This window comes from Perognathus longimembris, chromosome 10 (assembly GCF_023159225.1).
Source record: "Perognathus longimembris pacificus isolate PPM17 chromosome 10, ASM2315922v1, whole genome shotgun sequence".
Classification (NCBI taxonomy): Eukaryota; Metazoa; Chordata; class Mammalia; order Rodentia; family Heteromyidae; genus Perognathus; species Perognathus longimembris.
This window is the reverse complement of record NC_063170.1, coordinates 49,176,250-49,197,034: the sequence shown is the minus strand read 5'-3', so window position 1 is coordinate 49,197,034 and position 20,785 is coordinate 49,176,250. Positions and strand designations below refer to the sequence as shown.

General features: G+C 38.0%; 1 protein-coding gene across 3 annotated transcripts in view; it reads left to right on the top strand.

The window, feature by feature from the left end:
- The first annotated feature begins 2,153 nt into the window (after positions 1-2,153).
- Positions 2,154-20,785, top strand: part of Cfap20dc (CFAP20 domain containing) — a 197,492-nt gene continuing 178,860 nt past the window's right edge. For all 3 annotated transcript variants that reach the window (XM_048356061.1, XM_048356059.1, XM_048356058.1), the window contains exons 1-4: positions 2,154-2,473; positions 4,889-4,978; positions 7,942-8,035; positions 15,983-16,055. In XM_048356061.1, coding sequence (XP_048212018.1) covers positions 2,453-2,473; positions 4,889-4,978; positions 7,942-8,035; positions 15,983-16,055 — 278 coding nt within the window. In that variant the 5' untranslated portion in view covers positions 2,154-2,452. The remainder of the gene's footprint in view (positions 2,474-4,888; positions 4,979-7,941; positions 8,036-15,982; positions 16,056-20,785) is intronic.

Here is a 20,785-nt window from a genome sequence, read left to right as displayed (position 1 = left end):
AATCTTAATGCTAAGATACTATGAGAACTTACTTAAAGGAACTTGTGAAGTCCCCCAAAATGACCTTTGAGAGATCATAAAGGCTTCTCTGAGATAGGGATCTCCCCAATCAAACCTCAATATTTATAGGACAAGAGCACTTAACCAAGGAAAAAAGGTAAGAAGAAATAATACATGCAAAGGAAACTACAAAGGTCTCATGTGGAAGGGAACATAGTGATGATGAAGAGCTTAAACTTTCAATGTGCTTCAAATGAAAGATGATTCGTAATGCAGAATGAAATTGGTAAGAAAGATGATCTTGTAAGAAAGTTAGGTATTACAGAATCCAACAGGTTCTATAATTTTCAAAGGTTTAGATTCAGGGGACTAGTCTGAATGGATGGGGCTTTCATAAACATGACTAAGACTACAATGTGCAGAATTAGAAAAAAGAAGCTCATATGTAAATCAGACCATGGACTATAGTGTAGGAAAGATGAATATACTTGAGATTCAGATAAATAAGTAAGTCTGGGTATGTGAGGAGTATATTAGTTTTTACTACTACATAAAAATTATACCCAAACTTAAAAGGTTACAATAAATATTTATTTCAAAATATCTGTGTGTTTGAAATTAAGGTGTAACTTAGGTGTGTGTAGTAGCTTAAGGTTAGGATTGCAATCTAAGCATTGACCAAGGATGGAGTCATATCAAGGTTTGATTGGGGATGGATTCTTTTTCAGGCCACTCATGTGAGCTGGCTATTAACAGGCTTCAGGTCTTCACTGACTGTTTTTGAGAGGGACAACAGTTTATTCTCATGTAGGCCTCTTAGTGGGGCCACCCCTGACACAGCATCTTGTTTCCCTGAAAATGAAGGCCAAGAAAACAAGGAAGGAATGGCAAGAAAAATTAGGGGAGCGGGAAGAAGGAAAGAAGGAAGAAAAACAGCAAATAGACATTATAATTTTTTTATTTTTTATTTTATTTTATTTTATTTTATTTTATTTTTGGCCAGTTCTGGGCCTTGGACTCAGGGCCTGAGCACCATCCCTGGCTTCTTCCCGCTCAAGGCTAGCACTCTGCCACCTGAGCCACAGCGCCCCTTCTGGCCGTTTTCCATATATGTGGTGCTGGGGAATCTAACCGAGAGCTTCATGTGTAGGAGGCAAGCACACTAGGCCATATTCCCAACCCCATTATAATCTTTTTGTAAGCTAATCTCAACAATTTCATCATATTGCGTTCATTAAATGTCAGTCTGTAAGAGATGATTGTACAAAAGGCCACACATACCAGGAAGTGGAACTAGAGGCTTAAATGAGAGAATGGATAAATATTTCCTGTACATAAGTCTTGTAAGACAGAGACCGTATCTATTGATCATAATTTCCAAAGCCTCTAACACATAGCTTTGGGAGGAAAAAAATTGGTGGTAAGCAACTATACCAGGTTCAAACTCTAAAAAACTTAGGATATCTAGATTTAAGACATTGTAATGCAGTTCATATCTGTGATACTCCCACCTCGATATTAAAATGTTCTTTTATCTCCTCTTAGCCCTGAAGAGTAAGCCTGGATATCATTTCTCCATCATATATATGACAGTGTTTGACCTGTGATAGGGACAATAAATATTTGAGGCTTCTGGATGAAGCAGAATGATACCAAGCCACAAATGACATTCAGAAAAATTAGTATCTGCAAGAGGGCTAACCCATACCTTAAACTTGAACTATAGAGAGTCCATAGAAAAATGGTACCGAATAATTACCACTTCAACCAAGTTTGGGAACCTGAGAACTAAAAGCCACCTAATCAAAAACGAGTTATGTCGACGTGACAGTCAAACCAGAAAAGTCTGGAACCTGGGTGGGTAGCCCTTAAAACTAGATCTCAGCTTTGCGGCTCACACTGGTTACTACCCAAGACTAGGTCCAGTCATGGCTCCTCCAGGCCCATCTTTATGTAGAGCTTCTCCGTTGTCAGGGCAACGGCACTCGCTGCGTAGCCTGGGCTACGCAATGCGCAAGGACCTGGTGGGAACCAATGGGAGCGTCCAGAATGTCGCGGGCCCCGCCCTCTTCCGGTGGGACTCCAGGGCAGGACGGACGCTGGCCTCCCGCCTTTTCTGGGCGCGCGGGCTGCTGTCGGGTGCGGCGGCGCATCCCTGTCACGTAGGTTACGGGGCGATCTCACTTCCCGGAGGACCGCCCTGAGCCCGCCCAGGCCCAGGCTCCCTCACCAAACCCCGGCACCCCGGAGTCGGTGGCCGCGATGGTGATGCTGTGGGTCAGCAGCTCGCAGTGGAGCTGACCAGGGGACTGTGAAGAGTCTGACGGAATCGGATCGGTGTGGAGCGCGCGAGGCTCTTCGCTTGCCCGCCGCTTCCAGCTACCAGGGTCACGCCACTCGCGGGAAGCTCTGGACTCTGTGTCTCCCCCGAGTCCTGGGCCCCCCAGCGGGAATGTTCAAAAATGAGTACCAGGTAACCCGAAACTGCGCTCCCAGCTGTCTGTAGCATTCTCCTCCGGGGTGAGGTAGCTCGTGAGCTGGGTGAAGGATAAAGTCCCCAGCACCTCCAGTCATAGGGCCGCGGTGGGGCTGGGGTGACAGGGAATTAAGGGGTAGGCCTGGGGGGAGGGATGAAAAGGAATGAACCCCAAAATTAAAAACAACAACAAAAGCAACCGAGGTCTAGGCATATGACATGGCTTTTGGTACACTCCAACGGCATGTTTCTCAAAGCAGATGGTAGATTCTGATTAAAATGATGAAGGGGTGGCATTGTCCCCCCCCCCCCCAAAGAGATCTATGTACTCAATTGCCCGACTTATGAAATGGTAACCCCTTTGTACAACTTTTTAATAATAACAATCAAATTAAATATTTTTTAAATACAGGTCTTAAACCTTGCTCCAGACCCTCACCTGGGTCAGTCACAGTGTTTGAGAGCAGAAAGGCATAGATAATCTTGAATTTTAACAAGCACCTCGGGTCCTTGCCATCAATACACCCTTGTTTGTCTGACTGATTGGGGGAGAGAATGAAAACTTCAGTGGATTAAACCCAGAATGGAAATAAGCACTTTGGCTCTGTGCTGTTATTTTTTACCCTAATCACAATAGTTGAGTCTTACATTAGTGTCACTTTGGGATACTTGAAAAGTACAGGTTTCCTGACCCCCCCTTTCCAGTCCAGATCTAACAACTCAGAACTCCCACATTAAAACCACTTCTTTGAGTGCTTCTTTGTCCTGGAGGCAAAGGAGGAACCTTGCTTCCTGGTGTTAGAGTGTCTCCCTGCAATTCCTGCCCTCCTCAGCGAACCATGCAGCTCTCTTGCTGCTCTTCCTTGGTGATAGCCCCCTGTCCTGGCCTCCTCACCTCATCCTGGGATGACAGTCCTTATTTACAGTCTCCTTACCATCTTCCACCTGCTTGTTAGGACCTTTGTCATTGTACAAAACAGTCCCCCACCTTTCCACCTCGTTGTTGCTTCTGTTTTTTCGCCAAATACTACCTATGCTCAGCATGTTATAAGATTCTCTTCCATCTCAGTTTTTAAAAAATCATTATATGAGTTAAAAATTAGGGGTTATCTCCCTTCATGTAGATAAGGTATAATGTGAAATCACATATAGCTTCTGGGAGAAACTTAGAATTCTAACATGGGGAAGGGAAAAAGAATCAGGGAGACAACATTTGCTATTTCACCAAGTATGAAGGGTTTTCTCTTTTAAAAACCCAGTTGTCTCAAATTCAAAATTCACAGTGAAATATGACCTGCTCTTAGAAGCTATAGTAATTCTATCCAGTATATGATTTTGCATGATACTGCTCAGGGAAGAAGAAATTAAATGTCAAAACTTCAAGTGATTAGGTGTTAAGACTCAGAAGTGAAAGTATCTTTATATTACAAAGAACAAGATGAAACATTGGAAATTCTTTACGAAAATGAGACTGATTTCTTCTCATGATACTTGCAACTCAAACCACATTGATCTTTAATGGATCTCAGTATATGCACTAAATTCCTACTCAGGGGCAATCATTTATCTCTCCTGTTTTTATAATTAAAGCATGTGGACATTTAGTAATATCTCTAGTACCTTTACATAAGCCTGTTTTCCTGTGTTCCCAGGTTTACATCAGGGAACAAGTAACCTCTGTATATAAATGGCTCCTTTTGTAGACAGTATTATTTTTCTTAAGCATTACTAAATTGATTTGCATTAATAAAAAAGAGATCTTGTGCTAATGCTCAAAATAAAAATCTCCCCTCAAATCCTTTATAGTCATTTTTATTGATAAGTACTAAATAACTTAATTTTTCCTTTTGTTCCATGAATAATCTTTGATGGTCCGATTAAGCTCTATTGGCTATATCTCCAGTACTGTACTTGATGATTTATGTTTACTAACATAAATAGATAACCTAATACCCATTTACAAATGGAAATCTGAGAAATTAAGTAACTTCCAAGTCAGGGAGTTAAAAAAACCTGTTTTGGAGCCATGGACAGTATAACTAGGAAGATTGTATTTCACAGATAATGATCTGAATTATTGGCTTAGTTTCAGAATTTAATTTAAACTCTAGGTTGCAAAAGATGTTTTACAAGCATGATCTGTGTGCATAATGTTTATATGGCATAATTTATCTAATTTTTAATGTAATTTAAAAATAAGTTTCATAAACCATTAATCCAAAGTGACCTCAAATCGGAATAGTTGTAGCTTAGATACAATCAAGGTATAAAGCAGGCACAATAAGAGGGATAATGTTTCTTAGACCGACTTAACTCACAGATGCTCAGAACACTGGTTTCACACTATGTGGTGGATATTGTTTCATTCTTAGCATTAAATTTCACTTCAAATACCTTATTTTTATTTTCTAGGGAGGTGCATTTGTTGAAATCTTTAGTGCTCAGGGGAAAAATCCTGGAGCAAAATGGAAGATCCTTGGTAGCCCATCTGTGATTTGGAAAGTAAGTGTTGTAAGTCAGAGCTACCTAAATCCTGGGAAGATTTGTGTGAGGGAAAGTTTTAGTAAAAAGGCCATGACTGGGGTTCAGAACTGTTTTTCTTGATCTTTCCTTCCAAAATCCTTTTGTGACATTGCTGACTGCAGCCCTTCTAGATACCAGTCCTCCATTATATAAGACTTTGGCACAGAGCTCATACCTTTTTTTTTTTTTGCCAGTCCTGGGGCTTGGACTCAGGGCCTGAGCACTGTCCCTGGCTTCTTCTTGCTCAAGGCTAGCACTCTGCCACTTGGGCCACAGCGCCACTTCTGGCTATTTTCTGTGTATGTGGTGCTGGGGAATCAAACCCAGGGCCTCATGTATAAGAGGCAAGCACTCTTGCCACTAGGCCATATCCCCAGCCCCTCATACCCTTTCTTGATATTGCTGTATCATTTTAGGTTTATTTTTCAGTAAGGAAAATCTCTCAAAGCCCTAGGCGTCTCAGTTTATTGATTCCCCCCACCCCCTTAGTGCCTGAGGTTTGAACTCTGGGCCTTGCACTTGGCAAGTGAAAGTGTTTGCATTGATTATTTTTAAGATAAGGTCTCACTGCCCTGGCCTGAACCATACTCCCATTTTTGCTTCCTTCCATACCTAGAGTGACAGGCATACACTGCCATGCCAGCTTCTTTCATTCAGACAGAGTCTCATAGGCTTTTCTACCCATCCTCTCAATCTCAGCCTCCCACATAGTCAGGTGACACGCACACACCAATGCCACCAGCTGTTGATAAGTGTCTCACAGGTATGCCCAGGTTGGCTTCAAATCTCTGACTTCCCAATCTCAGCCTCCCAAGTAGCTAAGATTACAGGTGAGAACCACTGGTGCCCAGTTTGATATCTTCATTTTTAATGACTTCTTCCATTCTGTCATAGCATCATGCTCATGGTCACACCCTAGACCTTATCACTACAAACTGTAGGAATTATGACATTACTAAGTGAAGCAAGAAGACTTCTTTGTCTGACTCAAGACTTTGTTTCTTAAGATAGCTTGTTCAGTTTTTTATCAGTGGGTTTATTCTTCAGTCTCATTGAGACCTTTCAGCCCCCCCTCTACTTTCCCATTGTGTTTAGTTTCCTTTATTATTTTTTTCTTGTGCTTAACTGTCATTCTCTCCCCCCTAATTTTAAAACCAAGGCGTATTTCAATGATTTTCTAGTCGGGACACTGAGTGCCTCTGCTCCTCGCCCTTTCATTTGACCTGCCAAGCTAGTTCTTTCTGTATTCACAGTCCTTTCTTTGCCTATATCTGGCTCCTCAGTACCTTTGGAGAAAATATCCACAGCTTTCAGATTGTTAATGCTGTATGTCTACCCTGAATATCCCAAAGAATTTTACTGTTGTCTTAGTTTCCAAAGTGATCATTTCTCCATTATCTTCCATTTTCCAGCCATCAAGCTCCAGACTCTCATCGTCAACCCACACTCTGGACAAGGCTACCCTCTTCATTCACTACAAGCTATTTTTTTTAACCCACTACTACATATGCAAAGCAGTACCCATCCCATATAAAAACCTGTTCCATCCCTGATCTTTTCTCTTCCTCTTCTCTATTGTATAACCAGTAAATAAATGCCTTCCTGGGTCTTATTTTATGGATTAATTTGGAGTTACTATTAATTGACCATTTGCTTTTTGCCAAGTATAACATTAAGCACATTACATATGTTGTGGAATGTTGTATAATCAAAATGGTAACCTTGTGGGAGAGTTATCTGTATTCCCATCTGATAGGCTAGAAATCTAAGACATAGAGATGAGGGCTGGGGATATGGCCTAGTGGCAAGAGAGCTTGCCTCGTTCGTATACATGAGGCCCTGGGTTTGATTCCCCAGCACCACATATACAGAAAATGGCCAGAAGTGGCTCTGTAGCTCAAGTGGCAGAGTGCTAGCCTTGAGCAAAAGGAAGCCAGGGACAGTGCTCAGTCCCTGAGTCCAAGGCCCAGGACTGGCCAAAAAAAAATAAATAAATAAAAATAAATAAGACATAGAGATGAGAAACCTATAATTGCAAAGCTGCTGCTACGAATGAGATAAATGGTACACTGAATATTCAGCACATAAAACAAGAAGGGCTTTCTTGAGGAAGTGCCATTTGAGTTCCATGAGTCAGCAAGGTACCCAGTGGGGCTGGTAGACAGAAGAACCTTTCGGGAAAAAGGAATAGCTTATGAAGAACCCTTGTATCCGAAGAGAGCTTAGAATTTTCAAGAAACTTGAAAGACAACCATTGAGGCTAAAGAAAGAGAACGAGGGAAAGAGTAAAGTGGGAGATGATGTTTGAAAAGCAGGGCTAGAATTGAAGTATTCAGTGGTTTATAACCATGTAAAGATTTTGATAAGCTCTTGAAAAAGTTTTAAGCATATGACCAATTGTGTGTCAATGGAATAAAGGGCATTCTACAAAGAATGCAAAGAATGAACAAGCATGTATGTTCTTTTCAAATACATGAAGATGATACTGTGATGGGTTTACTATGTTTATTTGTTACTTAATTCTTTGCATCTTAATGTACTTATCATTTTAATATGAAAAGGAAATTAGATTATTAGTTCCAGACCAGACTGGACAAAGTTAGTGAGATCCTATCTCAAAAACAAAATAAGTAAAAAGATATAGTAAGAAGCTAAACTGTAGACATTATAAATTAGTGACTTGCAATTCCTGAAGTTGGAAAACTTTATTATTTTTCAAGAAAGATGTGCTCATATAGAAGGGAATTTGGCAAGTAGCTTAGAGTGGCTTTCATATTCCAATTCCAAGAAGGTCCTAGGATAAGAATATCATCAAGGCCTTAGTCTACTTTGAATTCATTTGAATATGAGACTTTTTTTCCTGTAAGTTTGCAGTTCCAGTGTTATAAAAGAAGACAAATAAAATATGCTTCAGTTACCACTGTTTTCATTTTGTTCCTTAGGAGTTTGATAAAGAAGTTAAAAGTTTTGTGTTTGTCCTGGAAGGTAGCAGCCAAACAAACAAAATTCAATTACCAAAGGAGAATAAGCAAATCTGTAAGTAAGATTTTTTTCATATTGAAATTTAACATTTGATAAAGTTATCCCTTTATAACTTGTGAGCAGGCATATTAGTTTGACTTTCACTGGCATATGTTGATGTGAAATAATCTGACTTTATTTTGGTCTAGTCTTGGCACTTGAACTCAAGATTGGGCACTGTCTTTGAGCTTTGTTGTTCAAGGATAGTGCTCTACCACTTTGAGTCAGGTTCCACTTCTGGTTTTAGGTGGTCAGTTGGAGGTAAGAGTCTCATGGCTTTTCCTGCCCAGGCTGACTTCAAACCTAAGTAGCTCTGGGTTAGAGGCATGAGGCACTGGTGCCTGGCCATGACTTTTTTGTGTGGAGGGGGTGCAGGGTCCTATGGTTTAAACTCAGTGCTTGGGTTCTATCCCTAATCTAGGCTAGCATGCTACCACTCTGAGCCTCAGTGCCAATTCAAGCTTTTTCTGAGTAGTTTATTAGAAATAAGGCTCACAGCCTTTTCTGCCTAAGCTGTTTTTGAACGGCAGTCCTCAGATCTCAGTCTCCTGTGTAGCTGGGAAAATAGGCACCAACACCCAGAAAATTAAAAAAAAATTTTTATTGTCAAGATGATTTATAGAGGGGTTATAGTTACATATGTAAGGTAGTGAGTACATTTCTTGTCATATTTGTTACCCACTCCCTCAGTTTTCTCCTACTTTCCCTCCTCCCAACCTGCTGCCCCAAATTGTACAGTTAATTTCTAACATATTGTCTTGTGAGTATCGCTATTGATTGGTTTACCACCTTTTTTTTAATATAATGTCAAAAGTAATTGTGTGCCAAACACTACATTAGGTCTTATTAAAAAAAACATTTAACCAGGACCTGGGGGCTCATACCTATAATTCTAGTTACTCAGCAGGCTGAGATTATATATGCTAAGACTGTGTGTGTGTGTGTGTGTATCTATCTATAGAGATCTATATAGATATATGTACATATATACACACAGATTACATATACTGTGATTATATATACATATATATATACACATACACAAAGACTAAGTATTAAAATATCTAGAAGTTCATAAGTTAGAGGAAATTGATTTATGAGGGAAAATGTATAAAAAATACTATACATGTTATTTGTACTCCTAACTACTTAGGAAGTAGATATAGGAGGAGCACAGTATAAAGACAGACTAGGGAAAAAGTCAAAATATTGACTTATTTCAATGCACTGATTTTGCAGGAACATGACTGTTCTAATTTGGAATTTTCTTATTGTTGGACTGATAAAACTTACCTGTATTTCTGTTTAATGCCCTCAGCATCTGTGCAAATATTCATGTAGGTGGTAAACACCAATCATTTCTAATAACTTTCTTATTTGGCTCCACCAAAGGCAAAATGATTAAATATAAACTCTTCCCTTCCTAATCTTGTCTAAGGGTTTTTCCCTCAGAAATCAAGCTTAATGTGTTATAATTACCTTTAAGTGAAAAGGATGATGGCTTTCCATTGGAAGAAACAAGAATCTTTTAATGTATTTCTTGCACAGTGCCTTGCAATTAAAAATGAATCCGGCTTTTTGGTAGCACATGCTGCACTGAAATAAATGAAACAGGTTTCATAGCCTGCCTTGCACTAGTGTCTCTGAGATAGTTACTTGGGACTTTCAATAACAGAAATTCATAGTTATTTTTACTTATAAAATGACCTTCTGGGTGATGTTGATATGGTTAAATTTAAATTAAATGGCATGTCTTGAATAGAAAAGTGGCTTTCAATTAGCATTTCTAAATTAGTTAGCATTATGTATTCCTATTTTACAAGTAAACATATACCTTACTTATGCAAACTTGACATTATGAACCTCATGTGTGTTTCTAACAATATTAGGTATTTCAGAAGAAAGATTAATAATGAAAATATGTGTGGCTATAAATTGTAGTATTTCCAAATTAACTTACATTTGAAGATTTCTAAATATATCAAGTTTTCAAATAAATTTTTGTATGTTTTATCAAATAAACAACTTGCAATATCAGTTACTAGATTATGTACTTCACAGCAGGGATCATGAATCTTCTTTGTACTCCTAACTTCGTGTCTGGCACACAGTTGATGTTCAGTAGGTTTGTCAAACTTATCACAGTAAGAAACTATGACATTTGAGTTCTAATTTCTAATTATAACCATTTGGCCATGATGATGAGGCTTGAGTGAATTATTTGCCAGTTAACTAAGTCCCTGCTGTTCTCCATCATGGACTCTGTCATATATGAAAAGCATCTCTGTCACATGTAAACATCTGTCATTTCCAAGGCTGCCTTCAAGACCTTCTGTTTGAGGATTTTTGTTTGTTGTTGTTAGGCAGGGTCTTTTTTTTTTTAATCATTTAAGTAGTTGTACAAAGGAGTTGCCATTTAACAAAGCAGTCTATGAATATAAAATATTTTGATCAGTGTCACTCCTTTCAACATTCTCACCCTTCTCTCCCCTTTGAAGCCATTGTTTGTTCTGGCCTCTTAATCAAATGGCATCCTTGAGGAGTTAGGTGATTTCAGTTTTCAGCACTCTGAAGAATTAGGTCATCTTCACAAGTTTCCCCTAGGCTGCCACATGCCCCACTTTGGTGCTTGGTATTCTTTAAATCATGACGTTCTCTGCTTGAAACTCTTCCATGGCCCTCATCTTACCATTCTACTAAAAGACTCTTATCAAAGCACTAGTGATCTCTGTGTTCCTGAATCTAGTAGCCCAGTTGTCTGTTCTCATCATACTTCACTTATCAGCAGCTTTTGAAAAAGCAGACACCATCCAAGTTCATTTTCCTTATCTATCTTCCAGGATGCTCAATCTTCAGCCTTTCGGTCCATAACACTGCTCGTTCTTAGTCTCCTTTAGTGGTTCTTTCTCTTCTCACCAACCCAAGTTAATGTTGCAAACCCCCCGGATTGTCTTTGCCCTTCAACTTACATTTACTCCCATGGTTATTGGCATCAAGCTTGTGAATTTACTTCCTCAATTCAGCTTATAATTCCAGCTCAAACTTCTCAACTGCAAACTTAAATATCAACTGCTTAGTCTTCTGATATATCTGTACAGTCACAAATACACATGAACCACATAATGTCAAATTTGTGTTAAGTGTATATTTACTCTTAAAATAGGAATATATAATGGTAATTGACCGTAATTTAGAAATGTTAATTGAAAGCCACTTTTTGAACTCAAGACATGTCATTTTCTGTAGTTTAAATGTAGTATATCAAAAGCCTAACTCTTAGCCTTGGCTCCTAGAAATTCTTGCTGCTCCTGTAACCTCATTTTGGTTGTTGGCAGCTTGTCTTTTCAGTTGCTCAGCCCCCAAACTCTTAATTAATTAAATAAGCCTCTGCTTTTCTTAATTTTTGCTTTTTTTTATTTGTTTTTGTTTTGCTTTTTGACTGTCCTGGGGCTTGAACTCAGGGCCTGAGCACTGTCCCTGGCTTCTTTTTGCTCAAGGCTAGCACTCTGCCACTTGAGCCACAGTGCCACTTCTGGCTTTTTCTATATGTGGTGCTAAGGAATCGAACCCAGGGCTTCATGTATATGAGGTGAGCACTCTGCCACTAGGCCATATTCCCAGCCCTTAATTTTTAAAAATTATTCCATCAGGAAGATCTTGTCATCATTGGCAGTATTTTTTTTAAAAGATTGAGAATCTATTTCTTGCCTCCTCCAGGGATATTATTACCAGTCCAAACCATCACCATCTCATTTATATTACTGCACTTGTATTCTAAATTGTCTCCCTGCTTTTGAGTCGGCCTCCCTACAGTGTGTTGTCAAATTAGCAGCCAGAGCACTATTTTTAAATTTGACAAACTATGTAAGTCATGTTACACCTGTGTTGAAAATGCCTCACCTCTCACAGAGTAAAAGAATAAACATGTATAGTGTGTATAGGACTATGAAGTACTTGATAACTTCTTAACATTTTGTCTTATCTCCTATCATTCTTTTTCTCTTGTTTACTATACTCCAGCCATACAGGACTCATTGCTATTTTGAAACTCAGACTGACACCCTATCATTTTAGCACCTGTGCATGTCATACCCTCTGTCTAGCTTTCTCTCTTCAAAGACCAACAGGCTTACCTGTCCTCTTCTTCCAGCCTTTTACTAAAATATCACCTTCTCAACGAACCTCGCTTGATCCATACTTGTTACAACCTGTATGTCATATTCCTTCTCCTTTTTATTCATTTCTATACCCCACTCACAGTACCTAAATCACCATTTAACATGCTGTGCAGTTATTAGGTTCATTTATTTTTTTCTCATCAATGGAAAGTAAGCCCCAACGGCAGAAATAATTTAAGTCAGTTGGTTCACCAAGAACAATGCCTGAAACACAGTAGTGCCCAAGTAAGGCTATATCTCATAAACAAATGCATTTCTGAGTGGCTTCCCATTGATTTTAGAGTGATCTATGTTCTTCACATGATCTTCAGGACTCCATATGATTGGATTCCTGTGCTTTTTCCTCTTCTATATCTTTTAACCACCTATTAAACTTTTTAATGTTCATTCCATCTACTGTGTCCTTTCCTATCACAAGATGGAGTATTTCCTTTGCCTTCAACATTTGTGTCTCTTTCCTACACCTATAACTCCTTGCCCAATCAATTCCTGCTTATCCCTCCCAGCTGAACTCCAATGTTATTTCTTCACTTATCATTTTCTTCCCTGTAGTATATGCTACCATAGAACCTTGACTCTCTCTTCTATGGACCTAGAATAAAGGTTCCTAAGGACAGAGGCCAATTTGTCTTTTTTACCGCAAAAACTTCAACAGAGAATTTTGTTTTGCACAGTAGGTGCTCGATAATAGTTGCTAAATGATGGGGCTAATTTAATCTGTACATATTATCCTAGGATGTTAAATCTAAACTATAAGACTAGTTTCATAGAATGGAAACAATCAAAGGGCTGAGACAGTTTACTAACTTTTCTAAGGGATTGAATAGTCCATAATGAAGGCATAAGTAATTCTTGTTTGGTGAGTTGAGACGGAAAAAATATGCTTTAGTATGATTTTTGTGCCAGGGGTATGATAGGAACCATGGAATAACTTCTGTTATGGCTCCGGAAGGCACTTGTGAAAGATGGCTCTACTGTGCTTTCATTCCAACTCTTTGAATAATGCAATCCTTATAAAATATATGTGAGGTGTACAATCTATCATTTGCTTTAACAAAACAAGCATAAAACCACTGTTTAAAAATCTAGTGGTACTTAATTAGTTATATTTCAAAATATTCACAAGCAAACAGGACTGGGGACTGGTGGCCCATGCTTCTAATCCTAACTACTCAGGAGGATGAGATCTGAGGATTGCAGTTTGAAGTTTTCCTGGTCAGGAAAGTCCAATAGACTCTTTAGTTAACCACCAGAAAAACCAAAAGCAAATCCGAAGTGTGGTGTTGCTCAAGTGGTAGTGCTAGCCTTGAGCAGAATGCTCAGGGATACACTTAGACCTTGAGTTCAGTCCCCAGGAATGGGAGGAGGGAAAAAAAGCTACCACAGCCTGAGCTTTAAAAGAAGCAGGCATTTGTCTCATTCAACAGATTACAAAGCTGCACAAGCTTGAATGCTTCAGGAAAGACTAAATCTTTATGTATTTCATGGGCATTTTTGACTTAACAGTAGTTTTACATTATTTTAAATATAAGGTATCCCTGAAGTCTGTTTAAATTTACTAGGCCACTGGAACAGATATTACTGTAAAGTTTGTTTAGTGTTACTGGCATACAGGAGCTATGTGTCAAATGTTATGAAAGTACTTTTTTTCTCTGTTAGATCATCACCATATGGTGTCATTATACTTCTTTTTAATCTTAGAAGTGAAACCTTTTGGAAACTAGGGCTCCTATAAGTGAGAAAGGTGAATTATACAGCTCTTTTTGTGAGGGTTGAGATTTTTCATTTCTAAAAATGTTGATACAAAAATGCCCTGTAAGTGAAGTTCTTTGTGTTTGAAGGGAACAGTGCTGATTCAGTGAGGTTGTGGCATAAATTAGAAACCTTTTTTTAAAAGACTGATTTTATTTACTCTGATGCTCTTTTAGCTCTGTTTACTAAAGCCATTGTGCCATTGCTGAACACCACAGGACCAATCAGTACAAGATGGGAGAGATTAATGATGGCTTATTTAAGGTGGCCTCATTTGAGTATCTGGCTCTGGTTTGTTGAGCATAACTCTCATTGCCTCACTATTTCCTCATAGTTAGGGTCAGATTCCTATAGAATTTTCTAGGGTCAGAGCCTACTAGCTTCTATTTCTGTTTTATTGCCGACTCTATTGTTGGCTCTGAGGATCAAATACAAGCTTACTCCTTTTCAGTGATATTTTTTGATTAAACTATTGTTAGCATATTTGACCAAATGTTTATTGTTTAGAGACTAACTTTGGGTTAAACAGCAGCTGTTTCTCTGAAACGTTGCACAAGCAATTTACCATGGGAATGATAAGCCAAAAGTGGTTCTGTGGCACAAGTGGTAGAGCATTAGCCTTGAGCTGAAGAGCTCAGGGATAGCACCCAGGCCCAGAATTCAAGCCCCATGACTGACCAAAAATAAAAAAAAGTAATTATAAGACAGAAAGCCTTTTTATATACTACCATATATGTAGTGATACTTTTTGTGTGTGTGTCAGTTGTGGGGCTTGAACTCAGAGATAGCACCCAGGCCTGGGCTGAGCTCTTTTACTCAAGGCTAGCATTCTCCCACTTTGAGCCACAGCCCCACTTCCAGTTTTTTTTCCAGTGGTTAATTGGACCTATGAATCTTATAGGGACTTAACTGCCTGGACTGGCTTCAAACCACGATCCTCAGATCTCAGTCTCCTGAGTAGCTAGGATTTTAGATGTGAGCCACCAGCACCAATTCCAGTGTATTAGTACTGTTATAATAATTCTTTGTTAAGATTACTAAGCCAGAATAGAAAACAGCATCGTTTTAGACCAGTTGCCTTCTTTGAAGTCTTTTAGCTACCTGTTGTCTTGTACTATTGACTTTATAGAAGGTTCACAGATAAAATCAAGGTATCTGTTTCTTACACATGAGGGGAAAACATTCTTAAATTGCATGTTTTATGAACTATGATACTAAAGCATCTCATAAGAGCATCATAATTGAGATATCAAGCAAAAGTTCAGAACCTGAGGAAAGGCACAAGTGAGTGGGTTTGGACAGGTTCTATTAAATCAATTGATTTTTTTTTTTTTAAAGCAGTTGTAGATTGGAGCTATCCAAAGTACCACGGAGGATGATTTTCTTTGAATGTTTTAATGCAGATGAGACTAGTAGTAGGAAATAAGAGCTATCATTTCTTACTTGGTGATGACAAATTAAAGTGTTAAATTTATACAAAAGAAGATAAATGTTGCTCCAGTCATTCAATGTGGATATATTTAAAACCATATGAACTAGATATGGCTCATGAAACCCTCAGTAGTTGTTGTCAGAATTTTTTTTGATCTATTGCTCTTTACTAAGTTGTTTAGAACAGTTAAAACTGCCACTGAAAAAAATAATTGCCACATGCTTTTATGGTCACCTTGATGAGAATCTATAGTTCAATTTTATATGTCTCCGTTGTGTACAGTTTTATGTGTATATTCTCTTGAAGCTTAGTAAAAATTGTAAATAAAAATTACTATTTTTAAAATTTTCATAAAAATTTCACTAAGGCCACAGATGGGGCTTTAAAAGGCAAAATTTGCTGCTAGCATTTGATGTGACTTTCATTAATGCTTTTTACTTTCATAATGAGGTTGTAAGTCATGGATAGTGTTGCTACAGGTACATATATTTTTGAAATGCTAAAAGCTTCAGCTTGTTGATGGCAAGCGATTGTGTTTGTTTATGTTCACATATAAGTGGTTTCAACATTTGCATATATATTTCCTCCCTTTCATTGTAGTGGGACTGATACAGAGGTTTCTTGTGCTTCAAATTTACGTACCCCTGGGACAGGACTTCTCCACTGAATTGCTGTAAGTTCTAAAGAACTTCATTGAATGTTTTATATGTATTAGACATTTGATCAATGGAAACAATACCAAAAGTTATTAATCACAAGTGGCAGTTTTTGCATTAAATAGCAGTGACTTATCAAGTTGACACAAAATAATTAAACAAATTTAATCCTGTTTCTTAAAGTCACTCTACTAGGCATTTCTCTAAGGAAAGAAAGCAAATTTTATCTTTTTTTTTTTTTTTTTTTTTGCCAGTCCTGGGACTTGGGAGTCAGGGCCTGAGCACTGTCCCTGGCTTCTTTTTGTTCAAGGCTAGCATTCTACCTGTTCAGCGCCACTAACAGCTTTTTCTGTTTATTGGTGCTGAGGAATCAAACCCAGGGCTTCATGAATGCTAGGCAAGCACTCTACTGCTAAGCCACATTCCAAGCCCCTTAAATTTTATCTTTTTAAGAAATATTAAGCTGGGTGCTGGTGGCTCACGCCTATAATCCTAGTTACTCAGGAGGCTGAGATCCGAGGATCACAGTTCAAAGCCCGCCCAGGCAGGAAAGTCTGTGAGACTCTTATTTCCAATTAACCACCAGAAAATCAGAAGTGGTGCTTTGGCTCAAAGTGGTGGAGCACTAGCCTTGAGTAAAACAGTTCAGGGACAGTACTCAGCCCTGAGTACAAGCCCCACAACTGACAGAAAAAAAATAAATAAAAGAAAGAAATATCAAAGGTAAATTATGATTTTGTCAGTGGTTTGTAATGTGGAGAAATATAGCATTCTAAGGTTGAGATTTAGGTTCATGAAAAGACTAATGTGTTTTACCCTGTTTGTGTCTCACAACTATGATTAGCTTAAAACTGATTGAAATATTTCATTTTACTAATATTGACAATAGTTTAGATACATTGTTTCCTCTTCTGTTTGCATAGACAGCTTGGAATATGGTAATTCTAAATAGCCTTGCTAGATTACTTAGCAAAAATAAAAATGTACGGCTTTTACTCATTTGAGCTATTCTGTTATGCGAGATGATAAAGATGATGCTGTGAATGAAAATAATATTTGATTTATGGATTCACCTAAAATTAAGTAGAATAATATCTAAAATATCATTACCTTGTATACTTTAAATTAGCAATTATATTTAAAGTAGACTATTTTCTAACTTTTCTTTATAACTAATAACTATACAAGATTTAAGTCTTTTATCTTCCATGCTGCAATAAATGACTTTCTTACTAATGGAAATAATTTTGTAACTAGTTTTACTGGTGCAAACTAAAAAAAGACAAAAGAACCTTTCCTAATGAGTATGTAATAAATGATTAGCTATTGTTTGGTTTATATAAACTGAGGTATTATTCATTTGCTTGAATACTGTTAATTTTGTTTGAATATTGTTAATTTATAGAATTTATCTAATAAGATTGAAGCTTATTTTCTTGGATGATAAAGGAAAGATGGAACAATTTATATCTTTGCTTTATTCAACGTTAAAACTCCTTAAACCTCTAAGGTCTTCTTTTATCATCTATCATAGTCATTAAGATTCTTTAAAATAGGTCTTAGAGTAAGAAGACCAAGGCATTATTTGATGCTCTTACGGACCCCTTTCTGGTTCTGCAGAAAAAGCATTTCCAAGACTCCAAAGACATTCTAAAGGTACAAAGAGTACCGCATAAAGCTTTATTTTCAGTGCAGAGAAAGTGGTTTCCGAAATGGAACAAGGCAAATTATATTTTAAGCTTCTAGGGCTGCTTACATAGAAATCCAGTTTAGTTCCCTTTTTTCTTGTGTTCTATCACCTGTCCTTTGAGCTTCCTCAGGAATTGTGGAGAGACTGCTAGTTTGTCTTCAGATGAACGGTGCACAGGAAGAGTGGCTGAATTTTGCCAATGAGATCTCTATTTGGTGAAAAATTAAGCTTATTTGTACCCTCAAATACTTGAGTTTAATCACCATAGGTTAGGCAATCTACTATTTTAACTACTTTAATGTCAAAGTTTTAGTTACTGAGAGTCAGCAAAGTTTAACTTCGTCCAAGTAAGACAGTTGATATGTAATAAACTTGACTACCTCTTTGTTCCCCTGTTACTCATGCTCTTGGCATATTAAAGATGGGAAAATGTCTACAGAAGTGTTGGGATTAATGATCCAATCTTGATAACATTTCATTATAATCACTGATTGCAGTGTTGCCATATATTTTCAGACCCACATGGACAAACATTTACATTTTCCAAATGTTGTTCTAGTTTTTGCAAAATAAGTGTCTTCTGAACAAAAAGGTTGAAACAAAGTAATAACATAGAAAAGATATTCTCTTATCCTCTGTCCTGACCTTGTGAATTTATCAGATAAGAATTATAAGAAAATATATTAGTCAGAGTATTTTACTATTTTAGGAAGAACAGAGACTGTTTTCACCAAAGGAAACTAGAATGATGAGTTGATGAGTATGGATTCTCAAACCATAGCTTTTTTTTTTCTTAAATGGAAGGGCTTTCTTTCAGCACCTTTAGTTGTTTCACTGTGTTTCTAGCAGCATAGCTCTAGGCTATTTTAAATAATACATGTCTCTAACAAGCTTGGAAAGTCACATAGCAGAAAGAAAAAATATCTGGCTTCTAAAATCTCCATTGTCAGAGTGGGAGAGGCATTTTGTTTCACAAAGGTTCATTTTATACATCAAGAGGTTTTCATAAGTGGAGCCTTGCCAGCTGGTTTATGAATTTAGTAATCATTTCCTCAGCCTCTTCCTATGTCTCTCAGGCCCACTGGATGATTACACTGCTCAGGAGGAGGTTATACATGTGGGTTCATGGATGCCATGGAGCCAGCAACAGCTCTGCTTGAAGAATCACTCTGATTCATACAGTGAATGTTACTGAGATCCTGTTATTCGTCAAGCAGCATGGTAGATGGGAAGGATTGAAAATCTTAAATCTGAACACATATCCCTTGCTCACTCTTACTCTTCTAGTTCCAAAACACCATCACAAGTTCTCCTGATTAACTGTTTCACCTTTACATTGGACTTCTGGATTCTTAGTTAATGTCTGCAATAGGGTGACCTTTCTAAAACAAACCTGGCATTCCCACTGAATTGAGGATAAACTCCTAAAATCTCCTGTAGAGTCTGGTCTCTCATCTCTTCTCATCTCATATCCTTGGCTGTCAGCTCACAATTTGTCAGACACACTGGCTTTCCCCAGCCTCATGGCTCTTTCTCTTCCTCAAAAGCCAGCGCCTGTACTCAATTAATTCTTGCCCCTGTGTCTTTGTCTCACTAACACCTACTCTAAAGTGCTCCTTCTTGCAAAAGACCCCTTTGACCTTCCTCCCTCCAGCCAAATGAGGTTTATTTCATGGTACTTTCTAGAACCCTGATCCTTTCCTTCATTTTAAATTATGTACCTTTGAGGTATCCTTTTGAGTGCCATGATGACAGAGATCCTAATTTGACTCAGCATGATATTCCAGACTTGAACACAATGCCTGGCATAGAACAAACTCTGACATTTGGATGAATGGGGAGGATGAGGGTGGAATAATGAATGGCAGCACCTACATCTCTGTCCTTATACAGTGTACTCTCACGATGTAAGACCAATGTACATTCTGATAAGTGTTAGGATGACATGTTCTGTGGGGAGCATATGAAGTGTGAGATAGACAGAGGAGCATGGGCCGATCTGCAGTCAAATTTTGGCTTTACCTCTTTGGGTCTTGGGAAGATTACTTGCCTCACCTATGAGATGAGAGTACTAACATGTCACTAAACAATGGTGTCCAGTGTCCAAATTACAAACACTAAATGAGAAAATTAATATTTAGTCATAACATCTAAAAATTTTAAGCATTTGTGCTGTATCAAGGAATTGGATTATTTTAAGTATTTTAATTGTTTTGGCTCAATTAATCCTCAGAACAAGCTGTATAATAAAGTGATGACCTACTTTGTCACTAAAGAAACTGAAGTCTAGAAAGCTTAAAGAATTTGCCAGAGCTTACAGATGTAACTCTTCAAGCTAGGATTCAGCTCTCAACCTAGAAATCTATGCTATGTACAACCATACCATGCTCCCTTACTGATAAATGTTCATTTTCTCTCCATACATACACATCATACATTTGTAGCAATGTTTTATTTGGATCTTGGTATAAGATGCAAGTGCTAAGTCTTTTACATCTTCTTCAGTTTTACCATCAGAGTTCCCGGAAAGAAAAATTTTTCATTCTGATATATGTATCTTTACTCTTTTGAGAGATAAATGCCTGAGAGTTTACTTGTCTATTTTTTTGTATTTTGTGTTTTCAATGTAATAATACTCATATTAATTTGTTTTAATGAAAACTAAGAAACAACTTCACCTTTTTTTACTGATTTTTAACATTTAAATTTTGTATTATTCAAAATCTTACATCTGGGCTGGGAATATGGCCTAGAGGCAAGAGTGCTTGCCTCCTACACATGAAGCTCTCGGTTCGATTCCCCAGCACCACATATATGGAAAACGGCCAGAAGGGGCGCTGTGGCTCAGGTGGCAGAGCGCTAGCCTTGAGCAAAAAGAAGCCAGGGATGGTGCTCAGGCCCTGAGTCCAAGGCCCAGGACTGGCCAAAAAAAAAACAAAACAAAATCTTACATCTGTGTGTAAGATGGATTCTTGGCTTCATGAGCTTGCCAAAAATAACTCAAACACATTCTATGTCGCAAGTTAACAAGGAGAGTGTTTGCTGTACTAACATATT